Genomic DNA, 22267 nt, shown 5'->3' on the forward strand with positions numbered 1-22267 from the left:
TAAAAAAAAAGAACTTTATTTTAACCTGGTGCTATGTCTGTGATACCCAGTTGCCACTTAAACCATCTGTAATAATGGGCTATAGTAGAAAGAGAAACTGCAGCAGTGTATTACTTAGGCTTAAACTGAGAGCAAGCTGAACTTCTGAGCTTGTTCCCTCACGTGTATGCTAACACCATGAATACTTTTCAGGATTATTTGGAGACGTGTTTTAATCACAAAACGGATAGCTCAATACTGGGCAGTAGTATTGAGTGTTGTACAAGAAGAGACAGAATGAATTAGTAATAAACTGTAAGGGATTTCGGTAACTTTCCTCTGAATAGGATGATGGTCTGACGGAACTAAAAATAAGAATTGCCACTCTAAAAGTAACTAAAATCGAAGGGAAGAATGGGAAGGAGATTAATAGAAGACTTTCGAGGTAAACATGTTTCCAGTGATCCTCCTCCCTAGTATCCAAATGTAGACATTATACAAAAAAAAAAGGTGGTAATTGTTGGCAGCATTTCAACACAGACGTTGGTACGATAGCAAGAGGCTGGGCTCCACGTCAGGCTGCTGTGAATTTCTGTGAGTTGCTTTAGTCTTGCTGATGTCTCACGTAGTGGTTCTCAAACTTGGGATCTGTCTATACTCACAATTATGCACGTTTTTTTTGAAGATGTAAAGCTATTTTTATTCATAGATGACCTAATCTTGTATGAAGAAAATCCTAAGCAATGTTTTTATAAAAGTAACTCTTTAAAAAGCTTGTTTAGCAAGGTCTCAAAATTAAAAGAGCAATAAAAGCAACATGAAATTTTGCAAAACAAGAATGGAAGAGAATTAACTAGTGATAAATTTAACAAAAGGTAACTACAAAATCATGCTGAAAGAAAGATTAAAACAAATGGAGAGAGAAAATACATTCATGATGCAGAACTTGTAAGATGCCAGTTTTCACCAAATATACCTACAAAGTTGATGTAATTTCTGTCAGTATCATAGAAGGCTCCCTGCCATAAATTCACATAAATATGAAAGTGAAAAAGCCTAGAATAACCAGCTCGATTTTGAAAAAGAATAAAAGATTTTAAACTCCCTGATTTAAAAGTTTACTATAAAGTAACCATATTCAAATTATTGACGATCCCAAAGAGCACTAATTTATGTGGGATTGTATCTATTCCTACTTACTTATTATTAATAGTTAAAACAACTTTTAAAAACTGTTAACCCATTTAAATGATAGTAATAAGCATTGCATGTTAACATAAGCAATAATCACGTGAACATATTTTCCCAAACAAAAGTCAAGAATGAATGGCATTGTACTATTTTTTACAAGTCTCTAAAGTTTGTCTGAACAGACTCTTCTGTATTCAAAAACTTGGCTTCATACAGCTATTTAGTTAGGAAAGGAAAAAAGAGTATTATTTTGGCCACATAGCATGTGGGATCTTAGTGCCTTGACCAGGGATTGAACCTGTGTCTCCTGTACTGGAAGGCAGATTTAATAACCTTTCCAGACACTTGTGATTAGTTGAAATGTGGACTCTGAAACCATGAAAATGAATCTTTTGTAGTTTATATCTACTGAAAATCTAGATGTCGATAACTAGAGTCTGTCAGTTCTTGCAAGTAAAAATGTTTGATGACAAAAGCAGCTAGTTCAGCTCAGGACTTAGCAACACAGGTCTTTATTTTCCTTAAGATGATAGTTATAATTCAGTGTTCACCAGAAGTGTTTGATGTTGCATAGAATATTAAGACAAACAGTCAAGGGTCAAATTTAATAATTTTTTTACTGCTTCATCAAGGGTATTAAACTTTTTAATTAAATGTAGGGCAGTGCAAACTGCAATGACTCCATGTAACAGATAGGTGCCCCTGTCATGATTTGTGAAAGGTGCCAGCAGTATTACCCACCGTTGCTTTTGTATCATGACTGCAAATGTCAAAACAATGGAAAAGAATGAGTATCAGGAAAATTGTTTTGACCCTTTGCAGATGTCTTTAGAGAACCCAGGGTTCTCTGCTTTGTGACCCATGAAATAAAATTATGAACCTTACAAAATAAATAGCAAAGTACAGGTGAACTAGAAAACATGTTTTCAGAACTACCAGTGTTTGTATACTATTCATCCTAGTAGATATGCCATGATTGACCTCAATTACGTTGTCAGCCAGGGCAGACGGTCCTGTTGGGGATTACTGTCTTTGAACCTGGAATAATCAATCTGAGGCAAGCCTCAGAAATTACCTGAAGTGGAATCATACATTTAGGGTTGAGTTCTCTTCAACTCAGTTACATGCTGTTGCATCACTTTGGAAACCAGTATAAACATTCTGTTTAGAAACAGTTGCTACTGTGGCATCATTCACAGTTGCAGTTTCTTCTGTGCCGTCAGACACCAGTGTCAAAGACTGACCTCTGAGCCTGGCTGCAGTAGCCTTTAGTGTCCTGCCCAGACGCCACTGACCGTAGCTTGTGGTTGTGCTACATCGCTGCTTATGTTGAAGTTAACAACTAACTAATGCTAATTGTTGAAGTTAACCATGGTGAATTGCAATCAGTATGTGCCTGTTACCAAAATTCTCCTTGACATCGAAGTTCTTAGGAATATACTGAATTTAGAAATACTGTCAGAATCCCCCCCAAAGAGAGCTTTCAGGACAAATGGCTTTTTGCAAAAAAGATCAGGAAGCTATGTGGCTCTTGGGAGCTGGGAACCATCACATTCTGGGCAGCTGAATGTATAAAGATCAAAAGGGAGATAAGGTGCCTTTAAATAGCTGAATTGTCCAGTTCCTTAAGTTCTAGGAGCGACTGAACTGAACTGAAAGAAAATACTGGGATGTTATGATGATAATTAATAGTCACTTCACAGTTAACCATAAATTTCTATGTGGGCCCATAACCACCTTCAAGGTCCATGCAAGTCACTTCACAAGTTTCAGTGCCTTCATTGTTAGGAAAGGGGTGAACTGAAGCGATGTAGAACCACTGCTGAGAAATTTTAGCCAGTGTGGGTGAGGGAATGAACGTGAAACACGGCACAGGTGGGTTAGACCAGTGCTGTAAAAACCTCAACTTTGAGAAAAATCCACAAGGTTAGATTTTAAACTCATTGTAGCTGGCTATACCATTATCTATAGATAAAATATTCAAAAACTGAGGTAAGGAAAAACAAACTGCAGTTTATATCTAAAGTGGGGATACCCTAGAACCCCTGATCCTCCAAGGAGGACAGCAACATAGTCTTGGAAGAAGAGCTAGTAACACACAACAGGGCCTAATCACTCGTAGGAAGTGCTGTTTCCCACCTCTAGTCCAATTTTACTGTGGTCTGTGCCTCTCATCTTAAACATTTCTTGTTTCAGCACTCATCACTTGAATCACCAGGACTATTAACCAAACTTTTTTTTTTTTTAGCCCAAGATAACTCTGTAACCAGGCCAAGTACATGACAGAAGAACACGTGAATGGAATTTCATCTCAAGAATACTTAGCTGGGGGAAGAAATTCAGCTTTTATTGTTAGAATTTGACAGTTTCAAACACTTGTGGTGGTGGGACCACCATCATCATACAAAATTCCACCTAGTAAAGTTTTAGGTGACCGGTGACCTTGTCAATTAGGTCTGCTGGTCCTGGTCCAATTCCTAAAACAGTTCGAGAGCCTGGTGCAATCTGAGTACGTCCTGCATCTTGGATTAAACTTACAGTCAGTCCCAGCACTTTTGCATGGGTCAATAATTCAACCAGAGTTTCTTCATCAGGAGCTTTGACCACCACTTTGGGCTGGCCACAGTATTCCCACTCTTTGAGTAACTCAGGGTTTCTCCTTTGAATTTGCTTGTAGGCAGAAACAGCAGCATGAGAGCACTGGGCAGCCACCTTCCCTTTTCCCATCTTTAAGTCATTTCGAACCACAAGAATCATTTTGTACTCCCCACTCTCTCCGAGGATACTTGCTTCCGTTTCAGTGTCAGCATTTGTCTCCCTCACTGAGCTCTTGGGGAGCATCCCAAAGCGCACTCGGAGGCCCCAGCCCAGGCACACGCCACAGGCAACTCCGGCAGCCAAGCTAAGTGCACCAGGATTAGTCAAATACTCCATAACCAGGGATCTGGAGATCATCTGAAAGGAAAAGAAAGCGGTCATTATCAAGGGAGGGAAAGTTTATCAGATACAACACCCTGACAGTATATAAGCAGCAGTACTTTAATTCATCCAGAAAAAAGGCAAAATGTTTTGGATCTTGGGCAGGTACTGTTTTTTCTCCCCTGGGTACTATACTAGAAAAAATTCAAGAATACAGGCAAAGCAGTTTAGGTCATTTTGAATCTCAATGTGAGGAGTACATCTCTCAGATATAACAACTCTGCTCCTCAGTTTTTGCTACATCTTGTGGAAAAAGGAAATATTCTGTTTTACCAAAATGCCTAAAGTATCTAGAATAACCAAGAGTAACTCATTCTTTTCTGAAATATAGTGCTTATTCACTACTGTCTTCAATAATGCAGTAGTTCTCAGTGTACCAACCCCTCAGGGAAGTTCCTGGTTGTCATAGCAATGGGCCTGGAGTGAGGTGGGCTGCTGAAGTCTGCCGACCCTGGCCTCACACATGAATACTGGTGCTGCCCCTGGACATTACTGTAGGTGAAAACCCCAGTGTCAGCTTGCATATGAATGCAAAGTACTTTGCATAGTTTTTTTTTTTACTTTGCATAGTTTTAATACACACTGAATTCTCCAGTAGTACAACCATCACGAGAAACAAAGGAAGATGATCCTTCATCCTTTATTACTTTACAAATTCCTATTACCCCAGCAAAGCTGTTCATGGTATCTGAATCATCAATAAAGCATTTACATAAGTCTACATTTGAGGCTGTTGGATTCAATATACTTCAATGTATAGGTATAAACAGTCATCAGTTTCTTCCAGTGGAATACACGGTATCTAAGCATTTATGAAGTACCTCATGTTTGTAGAACTTACAAGGGGGCCCTTGGAATTCTACAGTGTGTAATCTGCATGGCACAGATAGCAGTCCTGGAAATTCATACTTTATCATAAATTTAAAAAAAAAATCCTGATTTAAGTTAAAATTAGGACGTTGAAATTATACTGTAGGCAAAGTGCAATGTTATCAAATATTTTAAAGTGAAGACTGTATAGGGATGTTAAACTCTATTTATTTGGCTGCTTTGGGTTTTAGTTGCATCATGTGGGATCTTGGGTTGTGCACGTGGGCTTAGTTGCCCCACGGCATGTGGGGTCTTAGTTCCTTGACCAGGTATTGAACCCACGTCCCCTGCACTGCAAGGTCGATTATTAACCACTGGACCACCAGGGAAATCCTAATTTTTGAGACCTAATTCACACACCATAAAATTCACCTTTTTAAAGTGTACAATTCAGTGTTTTTAACATATCTACAATATTGTGCAACCATTGCCACTTAATTTTAGAACACTTTCATTGCCCCCCAAAGAAACCCCTGTAACCGTGAGCAGTCACATATATACTGAATTTAGCAGTAGTACAACCATCATAAAAAACAAAGAAAGATGATCCTTCATCCTTTATTACTTGAGAAATTACCCCAGCAAAGCTGTTCACGGTGTCTGAATCATCAATGAAGCATTGATGTATTCATTGATGATGAATAATGATGAATAATATACTGTACCTCCCAGCTGATTTTCTGCAGCAGTACTTAGCAGCCTGAGTTTAGGTAAAAACACAGAAGGGATAACTTCATATTTCACAGAGAAAGTAGAAGCCGAAAGACTAAAACCACCTAATCACTGCCTCCAAACATATAACTAAATCTGCCGCACTCATATCCTTCATCTTCCCTTCTATAACAGATGGCTGGATTTATCCAAGTTTGAATTCTACTAAGAGTAAGCACCGAGACACAAGGGCATAAGGGAAGCTGGGGTGAGAGCAAGAATGTTTGAAATGATAGGCCATGAGAAAGGTAAGGACAGGAAGGTGACAGAGGATTCCACATGCTATTAAGGATAGGTATGATGGAAGTGAGCTGGAAAGGCAGTTGGCTGAGGTTAGAGAGAGATGTCTGGGGTTTTGAGTTTGGAAATAGAACATTAAGGTGATACAAAGTCCAGAGTGTAGCTACAGGAATAGGTATGTGCAGTACAGTCAAAAGGGTATCATTAAGCGCATCTGCTTTCTTAATTCTTTTATTTTTATGCCTCCTTCATCTCACAGATATTAACTGGTCTTGCTCCAGAATCTAGGGGAATAAAGGAGAAACAGTTTCCCTTCATGCACAGAGCTTACATTCTGGTAGTGGTTTAGAGATGACCCAATGCTAATTTTGAATTTCTTTCTTATTTTTTTAAAAAAATTTTGGCCACGCCATGTGGTAGGCAGGAATCTTAGTTACCCAATCAAGGATCGAAGCTGTGCCCCCTGCAGTTGAAGCGTGATGTCTTTAACAGCTGACTGCCAGGGAAGTCCCTCTTTCATTTTATTTTAGTAAGACTTCATGTTGTCATAACTCAAAGCTTCAGTGGTATTTTGAAGGTATTGTGTTCTTTGATCCACATAACTGTAAGAGATCAGCATTCTTTCTCTATATATAGAGAAGTTTAAAAAAAACAACAAAAAACACGAATATCTGCTGGCTTCCTTTGTGCCAGACACATACCTTGTTAGACTCGGAGTTTAGTGATGAACAATACTGGCCACTGACAGTTGCTAGATAAGTGGAGAAGACAATTACATGTCTGGCAAATGTTATGGAAAGATGTTAGGGGAGAATAGAAAGTGCTTTAGCTCAGTTTAGGTTAGGGAAGGTCACCTTGAGGAAATATTTAAAATGCAACAAAGGAGCAATAAGAAGACAGAACAAACACCAAGTAGAAAAGTCAGAGGAGAGAAACACGGTGCGCAAGTGCCAGCCCAACGACGGAAGGGGAGAGCGGCAGAGAAAAAAGTGAGGAAGGGCAGGACGCAGGTTGCAGGAGGCCTCGTAAGCCACGTTGAGCAGCCTGGAATTCTAGGGACGCTGAGACACTGCTGCAGGGAAATGATTTTTGTTTTCTAAAAGATCACCTGGGACTTTGGTATAAAGAGAGAATTAGAAGCTGGCAAGAATAGATACAGGGGATTGATTAGGAGACTGCTGTAATGTAATAATAGTAACAGTAACTGCTAAATATTTTGTTACATATTAGGTATTGACATTCCACATGAACTTCTTCAGTGTTCCCAACAATGAAGTCCTTTAAGCAAATATATAATTATTATCCCCATTTTTCAGATGTGAAAATTGGCACACAGAATATGTCACTCACCCAAGTTCAAAAAGCTAGGAAGTGGTAGCCTAACTCCAGAGCCTGTGTTCTTAGCACTACTCTACGCTGCCTTTCCCAGCAGTCTAGATGAGATGACAGTCAGACAGGAGTGGTGACATGAGGAAGGAAAGAAGGGGCTGAAGCACACCTGTATGAATTGGTGATTCACTGGAAGTCTGGTGATAAAAGAAAGGGAGAAGTTTAGAACAACTCCTGGATTTGAAGGAATGGAGACTGGGGGTATACTCTTTACTGATGAAAAGAGCAGGTTTGAAAGAGACACTGAAATGTTTTAAATATATTACATCAGATTTGACCAAAAGACATCCTGGTTGAGATGTCCAGGAAAAAGAAAAAGACATGTCATTTTAGAGGTCAGAAAGTAAGCGTAGGCTAGAAACGCATGTTTAAAAGAACATACTGACTGAGGAGAAGGCGATGGCACCCCACTCCAGTACTTTTGCCTGGAGAATCCCATGGACGGAGGAGCCTGGTGGGCCGCAGTCCATGGGGTCGCTAGGAGTCGACACAACTGAAGCGACTTAGCAGCAGCAGCAACAGCAACATATTTACCGAAGGCTGATAAGCAGATAAGGTCACTGAGTCAAGTATACAGAGGGATGAAAGGAACCCCGAGGAAACAAGTATTCAGGGATAAAGGAGAATGACAAAGAGGGACAAAGAGGGTCACAAATGCTCAGGTCTTCAGCACCTAGTTTCAGTCCTCTTTCACAACTGTGCCCAAAATGGTGACAGGGCTCTACTGACATAGCACTTTATGGCTCTAGATGCCTTGGCAGACACACACACACACACACACAAGAATTTTTAAAAAATTCTTATCAGAACCCACATTGTCTCATAATGCATCTATCATTTAGTTACTATATGATGCTTACAGATTAGCAGAACTTCTTTATGATAATCTAACCGCCAGACTACAAATGGAAGAAATATTCAATTACATAAAAATACATATATACAAACTTCTATGTCAAAGAATTAGAAGGATTTTCTGCACCAATTACTAGGTTGCAAAATAACCAAATATTCCACATACCAGACTCAGGTACTATCTGGAGAAAGGCACTAAACACAGAGGACCTATTGTGTGCTGAACAGCAAGCTAAAACCCTTTACTTCCAGTATTGTTGCTCTGAAAATAAGACGATAATACCAGCCTCTCTTTAAAAAATAAAGATCAGAGAAGTTGCTTATCCACAGCAACAAAACTAGTAAGAGCAGGATAAAATATACTCATCTAAAAGGTCACGATGCAGATTCTCATTCTCTCACCTTTATTTAAAAACAGATCTACCAATAAGAGTCACCATAAATAGAAAGCAGAAAAAGTTTCAGAAAGAACCAATTTGTTTATTGCTTCTGTCCCTAATCTTATGAAGTCCCTAATTCCAAAATGCTGAGCTTAATGCTAACATCTCTGTTCTTTTAATCCATCAGCCTGATCAGATCATCATCTAACCCTTGTAAAAGGTGTTTCAGGCTGTCCCCCTTTCTGCATATCTATTATGAACATTTATCAATAAACCCACTGCTTGAAACTAAGGTAAACAACTATTTTCAGCCTCATCTCTATTGTCCCAGACAACGATGGCACTGCAAAAGGAACACATCCTGTAAGACCCTCCTCTTGGTGCCTTCCAATGGCCAGATTAAACCCCTCTCACCAATGCTTGTGATTCTATTACCTCCTGAACCATGCTCCACCCGCTAATCCTGTTCCACTGACTACTGCCCGTTGGCCTTTTCCAACCTAAAAATCCATCCTCTTGGACCCTTAAACCACTGCCTCACTTCTCCTCTTCCCTTCATCTTTAAACTTCTTCAGTTACCTGCCCGCCTTTCCCATTCGATTGAAACTGCTAAAGAATCAGACACTATCTAGCTGCCGCTTTTTAGGCCTCATCTTGAGCTTTCTGCACCACTCACTGATAACTTTTCTTTAAACCCTCTTCCCTTGAAGTCTAACACAGCGTTCACCCTATTATCATCCTACCTTTCTGATACCTTTTCCCCATTATCTATAGTCTCTTTCTGTTTGCCGCTGATGTATGTGTTAGCCAAGCTTACACATTTCGCCCTCTTTTCAGTCTCTACCTATGTTGTCCTATATAGCAACTATTAGCCAAATGCAGGTATTTAAACTTAATTAAAACTAAATAAAAATTCAGTTTTTAAGTTACATATGGCCACATTTCAAATGCTCAATAGCTCAACAACTTAGAAGTGGCTAGGGAGCTTACCTGATGGTCCAGTGGACCACAAGCATGTAGACCCCAGACCAGCTGGACCTGAAGGCTGATGATGCTGACTCCCACTTAACCTCACTACCCACCCATCAGAAGAATGTCCATGAGCTGGTCATGCTCTCTTTGAACAATTACTATAAAACTTCTCCATCTTACCCAAGTGGGGACACATGGTTTTGAGGGCCTTCTGTGGCCCTCTTTGCCTGGCAAAGCAATAAAGCTATTCTTTTCTACTTAAAGAGAGTCCACCTTTCAATGTAGGGGACACGGGTTTGATCCCTGATTAGGGAACGAAGATCCCACATACAGCTAAATAATTTTTTTAAGTGGCTAAGCTCCACTCTGAGTTAGCGAGATATTGAACGTTTCCATGACTGCAGAAAGTTCTATTTGACAGGGCTGGTTTATATATCCTCTTTCTATTCAATCGATCAATATTTTCTGAGAGTCTGTGGTGCACAGTTTTGGACCCTGGAGACAGAGCTCTAAACAAAACAAAATCCTGCTCTTCATGGAGCTAACATTCCAGTAGGAGGAGATACACAATAAATAAATAGTTTGTAAAATGAACAATCTCACTTATTCCTGAAACAATAGATGCTGATGATTCCTACAGCCTCTCTTGGGCTCCACACTTGAACTTCCAGTTTCTGCTAGATTTTACCACTTAGATGTCTATGAAGTGGTCTAGACTGTGTCCTATATTGAACTCAATATTATTCCATCCCTCTCAAACTTCCTGTAATCTCCATATTCTTCATTTCGTCCCTGTACATCTGCCATTAAAATTAATTATACTTATAAAGCACAAATCTGATTTGTAATTTCTCTGCTCAAAAATCACTGGATAAGCATCTAAGGAATAAGGAAACCGAGTCCTCCTAAAACTGAGTCCCCTTATCAAGTGTATGATTAATCTCTCTAACCAAAACTTTATTCTCTCTCTTGTCCACTGTGACCATAATCCTGCATGCTGCTACTGCTGCTAAGTCGCTTCAGTCATGTCCGACTCTGTGCAACCCCATAGACGGCAGCCCACCAGGCTCCGCCATCCCTGGGATTCTCCAGGCAAGAACACTGGAGTGGGTTGCCATTTCCTTCTCCAATGAATGAAAGTGAAAAGTGAAGTCGCTCAGTCGCGTCCAATTCCTAGCGACCCCATGGACTTCAGCCTACCAGGCTCCTCCATCCATGGGATTTTCCAGGCAAGAGTACTGGAGTGGGTTGCCATTTCCTTCTCCATAATCCTGCATAACTGACACTAATCAACCAGAGCGGATGACTAAATTGCTATTGTCAATACACTGTCAATATAGTAAAATTGTAGATACGACGTACAACTCAGGTTGTTTCTCAGTGTCAAGATGAGTTAACAGACCCTCCCTCATGCCATGTCCCACCTGGCCAGAGAAGAATTATAAATCAGAGACATCCTGACTCCTGAAACTATAATTATGAAAAAAATCACAGAGTTCAATAGAAACCAACAAAACATTGTAAAGCAATTATCCTCCAATTAAAAAAATAGTCAAAGAAATGTCATAAAATGATTAGTTCCAGCCTCTTTGTTCTTCCCCTTAAAAAAAAAAAACCCTAACTAAACACCCAGTTGGAGTGGATTTGAGGCTTGTCTCCCAGTCCCTTGCTTGCTGCTGCTAAGTCACTTCAGTCGTGTCCGACTCTGCGCGACTCCATAGACTGCAGCCCTCCAGGTTCCGCCGTCGCTGGGATTCTCCAGGCAAGAACACTGGAGTGGGTTGCCATTTCCTTCTCCAATGCATGAAAGTGAAATGTGAAAGTGAAGTCGCTCCGTCGTGTCTGACTCCTCGCGACTCCATGGACTGCAGCCTACCAGGCTCCTCCGTCCATGGGATTTTCCAGGCAAGAGTACTGGAGTGGGGTGCCATTGCCTTCTCCAAGTCCCTTGCTTAGAGCCCTGCAATAAACTCTGATTTCTTCACCACAACCGAGTGTCAACAGACAGGTTTTCGTTACGTGTTGCACAAGTGGATTCAAGTTCGGTGGGGTAACAATAAAATATAAATCCCTCAGCAGAAATTCAAAAAATAAACAATTTGGTTTCAACCTACTTCATCCTTCTAACCTAATCTACTACATAGCCTACTATTCAGTCACACCAAATTACCAGGTGTTTTCAAGCAGCAATCTCTCCCTGAAATAATTCTCTCCACTTAAAACACAAAAACGTCCTGGAGCAATTACACATAACCACTGTAGCGCATATTCGCGACATTTAGTACAGTGCCTGGGGTAAAATGTTCAAGGATTATAGACTGCTTTATGTTCGTGTGACACAGCGGGGCAACTTTTCCATCATATTCTTAGAAGACTTTTCTTTCCTAGCAGCACCGGGCAACTTGCTACCCTGTGCGTGTTCAATACTCAGCAGAGTGTGAGGCCTGCTCGGTATTTTTCTCACACTCGGAGCGAGGGCATCCATGCTGCCCGAATGGAGCCCTTGACTGGGAACTAAAATTTTGGGTCCTTCCCCTCCCCAGCAGCTAAGTCCTTTCTTTCAAAAGACTACTGGCCAAACCGGAAGAGCGGCTCCAGGGGCCACTCGGGTGGAAGACAGTTTAGAAAGGAGATGAGAGTGGGGGGGTGATTTTTATAGAATGAAATAGTAATAAACACTCCAACTGGAGAGTGAAGAAGAACATCCCTCTCCCTGGGAGAGGCCCACCTACCTAGCGCACCTCTCCCCCGCCTCACTGGCGCCTCCGCGTTTTTCAGCTCTGGGTACCGAACACGCCGCTCTCACGCGAGTTACGTCTTCCGGGGTATTTCGACAAGTTCCGGATCAAGAACGGCGACGAGAACAGTCATTCTTCCTCTGGCCCCGCCCACAGGTCCTAACCCAGACCCGAACTGAAATCCCGCGACGACCCGCTGAGGTGGCCCAAAGGAGAGGGGAACGTTTTTCTTTTGGAGGCCGTCTCCCGCGGGGGGAAACGGACCGGAAGTGACGCGAGCGAGTTCCGGTTGGCCGGAGCCCAGCGGCGGGTGTGAGTGGGTCGGGAGTCGCTTCCAGGATCCCGAGATCCGAGAAGCCGGAGTCAGAGCGGGTAGGTAAGCGAGCGCGGGGAACTGGGGACGGACGCCTGAGATGATCCTCGGAGCTCGACTTCTTCTGCGCCCAGACGGTGCAGATCTAGGGCACCGTGATTCGACTGCCAGCAGTGTTGTAGAGAGCTGCTGACTGTCTCAGTCTGACAATATCTAAATTATTTGGGACACCTCCCGGTGGTTGACCACTGGTGAGCTGAACCCATGCACTGAACTCCCGACCATTCCCCTCATCGCGGTGGGCTTGGAAGCCGTCCTGAGCTTCTGTAGAGTACACAGCCCCTCTTCGTCTCTGGGAGTCCGGAACCTTAGAGTACATGAAGAAGATCTCCCCTGCTGATGACCAAGCTGTTTCTCAGGATTTGTCAGTGGGGTTCTCGTTCTCCCAACCACTAGCCCCTGCTTCTATCATCTATCCATTTCTGAACAAAATTCAGACGTGTGAGTGCCTTCTAAAGCGTTGGTGGCCAAGGGAATGGGGCCTCCCTCCGTAGATCTCTGGCAGAGGACCTTCACGTTATTTCCCACTTCCATGAGGAATAGCGTTCTCTGCCTTTTCCAAATCTCTGACCGCCTGTATTTCTTCACAGTGGGGGTATTTGCATGAAGGTTAGCTACATCTCTAATAAACTTCCAGGAAGCCATATGTGACCCTATGTCACACTGCTTGAGAGTTATTTGTGACCTCCAGTAAGTTTTGCACTGTTATTTTTTGTTTTCCTGAAAATTCATGCGAAAAAATCTCATAATATGTAGGCTGTGGCACTGATACCTGTCTTGACAACATAGCTCCTTTTCCTAACTTTACTGTCTTTCACCTCTCCTTTTGAGCTTGTCAGAAATTTTGTAGACAGATTGCACTGATCCTTTGGAAGAGTTTGTACAAGTATTTCTAATGTTGTAGAGAATTTAATGTTCTGACCGCTTCAGTTCAGTTCTTACTACCTGTTAATTGTATTGTCATCAGCCCTGATTTTAGTTGTGTATTCTTAGCGTAAATGGTAATAGTAAGAAACTGTTATTTACTAGGCAACATTCTATGCATATGGATGATGTTTTTATTGACCTTTGGAAGTGGGTCCCAGACATATGAGGCCAGTTTATATAGGTGTGAAATGACTGTACAGTAGAGAGTTTTATATCATACTTCTTTGCCCATATTATTTTAAAACGTTAGAGCATTTTTTTCCTTTGAGGAATATATCCTACCTGATTAGCATAATTTAATTCCTGTGATTCACATTCCAGAATAACTAAATTTCTGAAATAATGATTTAATGTGCCTTTTAGCAATTTAATACCATATAACTAGTTTAATCAGTTTGTTTTTATTTACATATTTTTCTTCTTTTTGAGTTAGAAAATTTTTTCACAGTTGTCTGAAATCAGGCGACAAGATTTTTGAGATGTGGAATTATATAAATAAGATGTTAGCATTTTTAACAGCTGGTAAATTTGCTTTTTTGACTTCAAACTGCTGAACCTGGTCTTATATTCTTTGTGTTCAGTCCAGTTATTCAGGGATTGATTAACCAGATTTTCTCACTTTCCAACTTCTTCCTGAGTTTGGCTTGAATTACCACTTTTTAGGATTACGAAGATCATTAAACTTTAAATCAGAAAACCTACAGTGGAGTCTGGGCGCCAACACTTCTTGAGCGTAGGTTGGCAAGTTACCTAACTTTCTAAACTGACCTGAATTGTGTTGATTAAAATGCTGCTTACTTCATAGGATTGTCACAATGATTAAGTGAGATAGTAAATGTGAAATCACTATATAAATGTCAATATAGTGATACTGTTATTTTACTCTGAAAGCAGGAAATGTATCAATGGAGAATACTGTTAACTTTGATCATTTCAAAATTTGATGTTTTGTATTATCTCATGTGACGAGTTGACTCACTGGAAAAGACTCTGATGCTGGGAAAGGTTGGGGGCGGGAGGAGAAGGGGACGACAGAGAATGAGATGGCTGGATGGCATCGCCGACTCTGTGGACATGAGTTTGAGTGTACTCCGGGAGTTGGTGATGGACAGGGAGGCCTGGCGTGCTGTGATTCATGGGGTCGCGGAGAGTCGGACATGACTGAGTGACTGAAATGAACTGATTATTAAGTATGTTTCTTCTCTGAAAATTTTATCACAAACTTTTCTGAGATGATCTTTGCCCTCCTTTTGAACTCAATAAAAGCTAGCCAGGAGTAGTTGAAACTGTAATCTACTGTATTAGTCACCTTGGTTAATAAGTAGGTGACTTGAAAATGAGTTTAGTTTTGCATTTGGGAGTTTAAGTTTGATCTTTTTTGGCCATAAGGTACTGTCACTTAAGAATTTACAAGTGTAGAGGAAGTTGAACTTTTGGGTGCTTACATGTAGTTAACTAAAGCCTTACGTTATTTCACTGAAACTTATTGAAAGCAATATTTAGAATGAGATGCAACCTCTGTGAACACATGCTTGGATTCTTCTCACTTAACAGAGGTGAACATTAGGACCCAGAAAGAATCAGTAATTGGCTTGCCTGAGGTCATATGGCTTAGGTAGTGCCAGAACCTGAACTGGAAATGAGGTCCCAAGTGTTCTTTCTTTCTGCTGAGGTTGTCTCCAGGCATCTTTATTTGGTTTGGCAGTATTTCCTGGCGTGCACGAAAATGGTTTCTTATGTACTAAAGGGATCTATATATGTCAATACATTTTTTTCCCCTTTTTAGCTGATTTAGTCTTGTAAATTCTAGGAAAACAAAAACTGTGCTTGGCAAGATTTGCAGTGGAGTGGCATAAAGATAGGAAAAATTTAGTTCTGTTCTTCAGAATAGTTACTCTTGAGTTCATGCTTCACTACTATCAGATATCAAGGTGTCTTCTTTCTGGCAAGTGGAAAAGACAGAAGATCTTTGTAACACATGTCTATACTTGAGTGAGTGTTCTTGCTAATGAGTAGGAGGAAGCTGTATTAATTTCTTTGCTCCTGATAAAAAACAATTTCCCCAAGCTGTTAATAATTTCAGTGTAATTATTTCATTCTGGGTAAAGAGCCACTATAGAAGAGTTAATTTTTCTGTCCTGTTAAGACTCTTTTTGCTTCCGTTGATTTCACAAAACTTATGTGTCTCTTAATTATAATTTAAAGAGTTTGTCAGTATTCCAGAAATGAAAAAATCTTTTCAGTAGGTCATTGTGGTATTTTCCCTTATTCTTGAGGATCATTAATAGAACCTTGGTCTTTATAGATTTTCCTGGAAGGACAATATAAATGGTGTTAAGAGCCTAGGCTATGAATTTAGATGGCCTTCGTTCAAATTCCACATCTACTACTGGGTAACCCTTGGGCTAGTTACTTAACCTTTTATTATCTCAGTTTCCACCTAGATATTTGAAGTTAGTACATACCTTTATTGTTAGGGTTAAGTGAGTAAGGTTTAAGTAAAGCGTTTAGAAAAGCGCTGCCATATAGTTAACCACAGTTGTTATGTCATTGTGTGGTCTACTGAGCAGTTGCTAAGAATGTTTTTCCAACCCTCTTTGGAAAGCATATCTTTGTTGCTGCTTACTTGATTATTTTACCTCATTATTAATGAAGTTTCAATAAATATATACATGTATTATTCACATTTCATGAATATTTTACAACATATGCAGGATTCTTAACCAAATGAGTTGTTCTTGTAGGGCATTACCTCAACATTTTTGTATTATTAACAGTTTACATTATATGTGTACGCCATAACACAGAATTTGAGAATTGAAATTTGGGGGTTTGATGCTTAACAGTGTCTTCTAGCACTTACTTTCTTTGCATGAGAAGATCATTTTGCAGTATCTCTTGTCATATCTGTCCATTCATCCAGTCAATGAACAAACACCTTGTCTTAAGCCTTTTACCAAATTCTGGGGAAAACGGTGGGAAACAAAAACTAATAGATATTTTAGTCAGGAACCCTATAGAGAAAAAAAATACAAAAATGAAAGAATAAGCACAGGGTAATAAATGTTATGAAGGAAACAAACAAGGATTTGTGAGAGAGTTAATGTGGATATGTGCTTGTTTAAGACTCTAGCACGCTACACCAAGAATATAGTGACATGAGATGGGGTAGGAAACATTTGGGGTCCAGATTATGTAGAGGTTTGTAGGCTATGGAAATGAGTTTGGATTTGATTTTTAGGGTAATTAGCAAGTGTTTCTACAGTTTCAAGTAGGAGAGGAGTATGATTTATAAGCAGTTTACTCTTGCTTGTATGTGAAGGATGAATTGAAGTGGGCAATGGAAATGGAGAGAGACATCGAGTCCATTGCAATAGTCCAAGTGAGAGATGAAAATGACCTGGATCAGAGCGGAGGCAAGAAAATGGAGAGCACAGTGGGTGGACACTAAATATATATGGAGTAGGACTTGGTCTTGGATGTGAGGGGTAAGGAATTGAGAAGAATCAGGGATGACTGTTCTTCTGGATTTAGTAACTGGGTGGATGGTTATGCTAAATACTGGGAGAGGAAAGGTTTGGGAAGGACCAGGTTTGTTACAAGAAGCGGGGTGTGGAGGGAGAAGAAAGTACATGTTAAATTTGAGGTGATTAGGATTCGTCCAAGTACTGCCATTAGGTATACAAATCTAGAGGTCAGGATGAGAAACACAAATTTCAGTACAAAGGAATGCATGTAAAGAGTGATATAGTAGGTTATGAAATTGTTGGGTTACAGGATGGTCACAAATTCTTTTCATCATTATACGCATACCCCTCAGCAATATGATTTTTACTTCTAGAGTCTGTTATTCCACCCCTTGTCTGTGTACTTGACTATGTGATTTACTCTGGGTAAAGGGACATCAGGAAGTATGACCACAAGGAGAGGCTTGAAAACATAGAGGCCGGTCTTCTCCTAATGTTCTGTTGAACCCGGAGCCCACCATGTGAAAAAGGGCCCAGGCTAACCTGCTGGGGTGTGGACGACCTGTTGGAACATCCAGCTTAGACCAGCCCAACTCAAGAGCCAAGCTAGCTCAGACCAGAACTGCCCACCCTAACTCAGACCAGAACCATGAAAAATAGTAAATGATTTTTTTTTTTTTAAGTTGCTTAAGTTTTGGAGCTCAGTTGTTTAAGCTCCTACAAAAGTCAGTGGATATACAACATTGTAAATCAACTATACGCCAGTAAAACATTTTTTAAGACCATAGTGGATGCAAATGATACCTCACTACAATCTTGGTGTTTTTGTGTGTGTATTTGAATTTATTTGCTTATTTTGGCTGTGCTGATCCTTTTTGCTGTGCATGGGCCTTCCCTAGCTGCAGGGTGTAGAGGCTTCTCTTGTGGAGCACGGACTCTTGATGAGTGGGCTTCAGTAGTTGTGGTATGGGGGCTTAGTTGCTCTGCAGCATGTGGGGTCTTCCCGTACCATGCATCAAACCCTCCATTGGCAGGCAGATTCTTAACCACTGGACCACCAGAAAAGTCCCTTGATTTTTTGATTATCAGTAAGGTCAGGTATGTTATGAAATACCTGTTAGGAAATACCTCTTCATGCCTTTTGCCTGTTTCAGTTTTGCAGCGTTATTTTTTGTCTTTTTCTTAAAAATTTAAAATTCTGTGTATACTCTGGCTCCTAGTTCTTTTCAGTTATATGTTCCTCTGGTTTGTTGTCTCATTAAGATACCTTGTGATGAATTTTAAGTTTAATTTCAAGTTGTCCAGTTTATCAGTCATTTTCTTTATGGTTAGCTCTTTTGTGTGTGTCAGGAAATCCTTCCCTACCCCAAGGCAGAAAGGAATTTATGTTTTCTTGTACAAGTTTTGATTCTTGACTTTTAAATCTTCAGAGTCCATTTGGAATTGAATTTTGTACATGGTTCAAAGTGGAATCCAGATTTTCTTTTCTTTTATGGATAATCAATTTGAATAGTCTCTCCTTTTCCCACTAATCTGTCTTGGCATTTCTGTCATGTAGAGTTCCAAATATACAAGAATCTTTTTTAAAAATTTTATGTGTTTGTTTATTCATTTGTTTTTGGTTGTGCTGGGTCTTGGTTGCTGCACGGGCTTAGTCTAGTTGCGGTGAATGGGGGCTACTCTTCATTGCGGTGCGTGGGCTTCTCATTGCAGTGGCTTCCCTTGTTGTGGAGCACGGGCTCTAGGCTCATGGGCTTCAGTAGTTGTGGCTTCTGGGCCCTAGAGTGTAGGCCTGGTAGTTGTCGCGCATGGGCTTAGGTGCTCCTCTGCACGTGAAATCTTCCCAGACCAGGGATTGAACCCATGTCCCCTGCATTGGCAGGCGGATTCTCATCTGCTGTACCACCAGGAAAGTCCAACAAGAATCTTTTGAGAAGCCATCTTTTCTGTTTCTTGGTCAGTTTGTCTGTCTCCATGCTTGTAAAGCACATCTTCATTATTTATTATTCTAATGTATGTATAGAAAGATAGATATAGTCTGGATATAAGAACTTTGTCATATATATGTATTGTAAGTATTTTCTCTAATTCTGTGGCTGAGCTTTTTTTTTTCTTTAACAGTGTGTTTCAGAGAGCAAAAGTTTTTAAACTTGATGAAGTCCAGTTTATACATTTTTTTTCTTATGGTTCATGCTTTTTAAATCCTAAGAAATATCTATCTACCCCAAGATTGCCAATTTTTTTTTAAGAAGCTTTATAGTTTTAGTTCTTATGTTTAGATCTGTGATCCAATTCAAATAAGTTGATCATATGAGAATAAGGGTCAGTGTTCATTCTTTTATAAGAATATTCAGTTGAGTGGATGTTCCTTTCACCATTAAATTGCCTTGTACTTTTGTTGAAAATTAATTGACCCTATGTATGTGGGTCTGTTTCTGTATTCTCTACTCTGTTCTGTTAATTTACGCCTATCCTTTTGCTAAAGCCACACTGTCATGAATACTGTAGCTTTATAGTAAAGCAAGTCTTAAAATCAGTAAGCACAAGTCTTCCACTTTTGTTGTTTATCCAAATTGTTTTAGCTAAATTCTGTGCACGTCTATATAATTTTGAATCCATTTGTCACTTTGGATTTTTTAAAAAATCTGTTTAAGTTTTTGTTTGAGATTGCATTGAAGCTATACATCAGTTTGAGGGAAATTGACATAGTAACAATATTGAGTCTTCCTAATGGTGAGCATGATACATGTTTTCCCATTTATTTAGATCCTCCATGATTTCTTTTTAAAGCCTTTTTAGAATAGATCTTGTGCGTATTTTGTCAAACTTACCTCTAAGTATTTCAGATGCTATTGTATATGCACTTCTTAAAAATATAACTTTCTGTTTATTCCAAGTATATAATATTGATTTTGACCTTTTCTCCTGTGACTTTGCTAAATTCACTTATTAATTCCAGTAGTTTTGAGCATTTTTCAGTGTTCTCTTATTTTGACCCAAGTTATTTAGAATTGTGTGCATTAGCTACAAAATATGTACAAATCTTATATTTTTGTTGCTAAAGTTTGACATAATTTCTGGGTTGAAAATGTGGCCTATGATGCCCATTGTTTAGAATTTTTTGTGACTTCTTAGCTTAATAATCATAAATGGTTTATGAAAAAAATCTATATTTTCTAATTGTCATATGCTGAATCTGTACATATCTCCCCCCATATTTTATTTCTTAATTTTGTGGTTAAAATCTTCTATCTTACCGAATATTTTGTTCTTGTTTTTTCGTTTGTTTGAAATATCAGTAATTAATAGTTGTTTTAAAACTTTCCAATATAATGTTGGATTTATTCATACCTCTGTGTATCTTTAACCTATTTTTTATGTTATAAATTTTGGTGCTATATTCTTTTAGGTGAATTCAAAGCTAGAATTGTTATATCTTCTTGATGAGTTGACCCTATTATCATTATGTTCTCTTTCCCTAATAATGACTTTTGCCATTTGTCTTATTTTCAACCTTTCTCTATCCTACTTTTAAAACCACGGAATTTTTAAAAATGTAATTTGCAGGGATTTTGCTGATAGTCCTCTTTCCACTGCAGGGGGTGAGGATTCAATCCCTGGTTGGGGAACTAAGATCCTGCATGCCTTGAAGCATGGCCAAAAAAAAAAATTGCAATATGTTTTCCAAGTGATGAGTTTACTCTGTTCATGTTTATTTTGATTATTTACATATTGGACTATTTGGACTTGCTGCTATCAAGTATTGTTTTGAACACATTCTAAAGTGTTCAACTTTAGAACAGTTTAATCTTTTCTCTTTCTGATTTATATACCATTGCCCAAATTTTACAATGTTTATAAATCACAAATTTTAGAATTTTCTGGATTAAAGCCTTCATTTTGATATAAATAATCTGAAGCATGTACCCTTGTCATTTGAAGATATTCTGTGACTTAACTTTTCATATTAATGACTTGTATAGAGCAGCTTATGTTCCTCAGGTATTTAGGGGCAATAAAATAGTGAGGTCTATTAAGCAGTCTGAATGTAAAGTTTTGTCAGAGAAATATACAAACAGTAATAACCTACAAATGAGTCAGTTTGAATAATGACAAACAATAGAGCTTAGTGTTCTCTTAATTCTAATAATGGGGAACATTTATAAATGCTAGGACAAGCTAAACCTTTGAGACTTTTTTTTTTTTTTTTGGTCTTTTTTTTTTTGCCCTGAGACTCCAGAATTCATTGGTGAGAATTGAAAAATACTGTCATTTGACTATTTTTTGTAGTAGAAGAAACATTGAATTTGGGCTTGAGAAAGTGAGGTCGAACTCTTACCTTGTCATTTATAGGCTGCTGAGTTGCTCTTTGGGGCCCTTGGAGCCCTCAATTTCTCATTTGTAGAAGGCAAGTGTAAAAATGACTGTTTCCTACAAAATGTTGTTAGTATCATATTAGCTACTCTTTATGCAACCTGTATATCACTGTACAGAAGTAGTTATTATAGAAATCCAAAACCCTGGCCTTGGTCTGAGTAGGATTCATAGGCTACTAGAACAGGAAGAAAATTATGGCAGTCTCTTACTCTGTGTGCCTAATAATGGGATGAGCAAAGGGAGAGTCAGGGTGCGCAATGGCTGAAGGCCTCTCAGTTAGTGGAGTCTCCCAAATCTCGACTGTTAAGTCCTTTTATTATCTTAATTCTTGACCTTACTCTTACTCTCCATCTTTTTGGTGAAAATGTTTTGCTGAGATTTCATTGGTTATAAAAAACTAAATGAACATTTAGAAATACTACACTTGAACTTAGCCAAAAGGCCGAGAAGCGATAACATTTAGAAATAGATTGAGAGAAAGTGAAAAATGGGATTTTTCGGTTGTAATTTTACAAGTTATGCATTTTGCCTATGAAGATAAAATCGTGTTTTTACACCCAAAACCTATCAGACTTGCAAAAAGGGAGTTCCTGAAGTGTCTTTCAGGTTGTATTTTTTTTTTAACTTGGATTTTTACATAAAATTTAATTAAAAATTAGACCTCGAGCAGTAGCCTTTTTCAACAATTAGAAGACTTTGATGAGTTGTATATACTTTACATTTCGCTTCATTAAGTTGAGGGATATTTTAGGCCAGAAAAATATACTTATAACCTGCTAACCCATTATTAGGAGATTTATTGAAATTCTGAATACTTTT

At 39.2% G+C, this 22267-nt stretch overlaps 3 protein-coding genes and 1 pseudogene across 6 annotated transcripts in view; 2 read left to right on the forward strand and 2 right to left on the reverse strand.

Moving 5' to 3' along the window:
- The window catches only part of CLTC (clathrin heavy chain), a 71416-nt gene extending 67822 nt beyond the window's left edge, over positions 1 to 3594 (forward strand). For both annotated transcript variants that reach the window (XM_055399796.2, XM_055399806.2), the window contains one exon: positions 3419 to 3594. In XM_055399796.2, coding sequence (XP_055255771.1) covers positions 3419 to 3453 — 35 coding nt within the window. In that variant the 3' untranslated portion in view covers positions 3454 to 3594. The remainder of the gene's footprint in view (positions 1 to 3418) is intronic.
- Positions 3497 to 12453, reverse strand: PTRH2 (peptidyl-tRNA hydrolase 2). Of its 2 annotated transcripts, none has more exons than XM_055399853.2 (2): positions 12299 to 12453; positions 3497 to 4125 (listed from the first exon to the last, which is right to left on the reverse strand). In XM_055399853.2, the coding sequence occupies exon 2, from the start codon at positions 4123 to 4125 to the stop codon at positions 3586 to 3588; it is 540 nt and encodes a 179-aa protein (XP_055255828.1). In that variant the 5' UTR covers positions 12299 to 12453; the 3' UTR covers positions 3497 to 3585. The 2 variants fall into 2 exon arrangements, with proteins under 2 accessions (XP_055255828.1, XP_055255820.2); XM_055399845.2 differs by lacking the exon at positions 12299 to 12453 and adding an exon at positions 11255 to 11424.
- An 18-nt stretch (positions 12454 to 12471) lies between these two features.
- Positions 12472 to 22267, forward strand: part of VMP1 (vacuole membrane protein 1) — a 120635-nt gene continuing 110839 nt past the window's right edge. Inside the window, exon 1 of one of the 2 annotated variants that reach the window (XM_055399830.2) lies at positions 12472 to 12680. The gene's annotated coding sequence lies outside the window, so the exon portion shown is untranslated. The remainder of the gene's footprint in view (positions 12681 to 22267) is intronic. The other variant, XM_055399822.2, reaches the window with a different exon arrangement.
- LOC148774641 (U2 spliceosomal RNA) lies at positions 21811 to 21902 on the reverse strand (annotated as a pseudogene).

Source organism: Moschus berezovskii, chromosome 20, assembly GCF_049115385.1.
Source record: "Moschus berezovskii isolate FMDL1 chromosome 20, NW_MosBer_1.0, whole genome shotgun sequence".
Taxonomy (NCBI): domain Eukaryota; kingdom Metazoa; phylum Chordata; class Mammalia; order Artiodactyla; family Moschidae; genus Moschus; species Moschus berezovskii.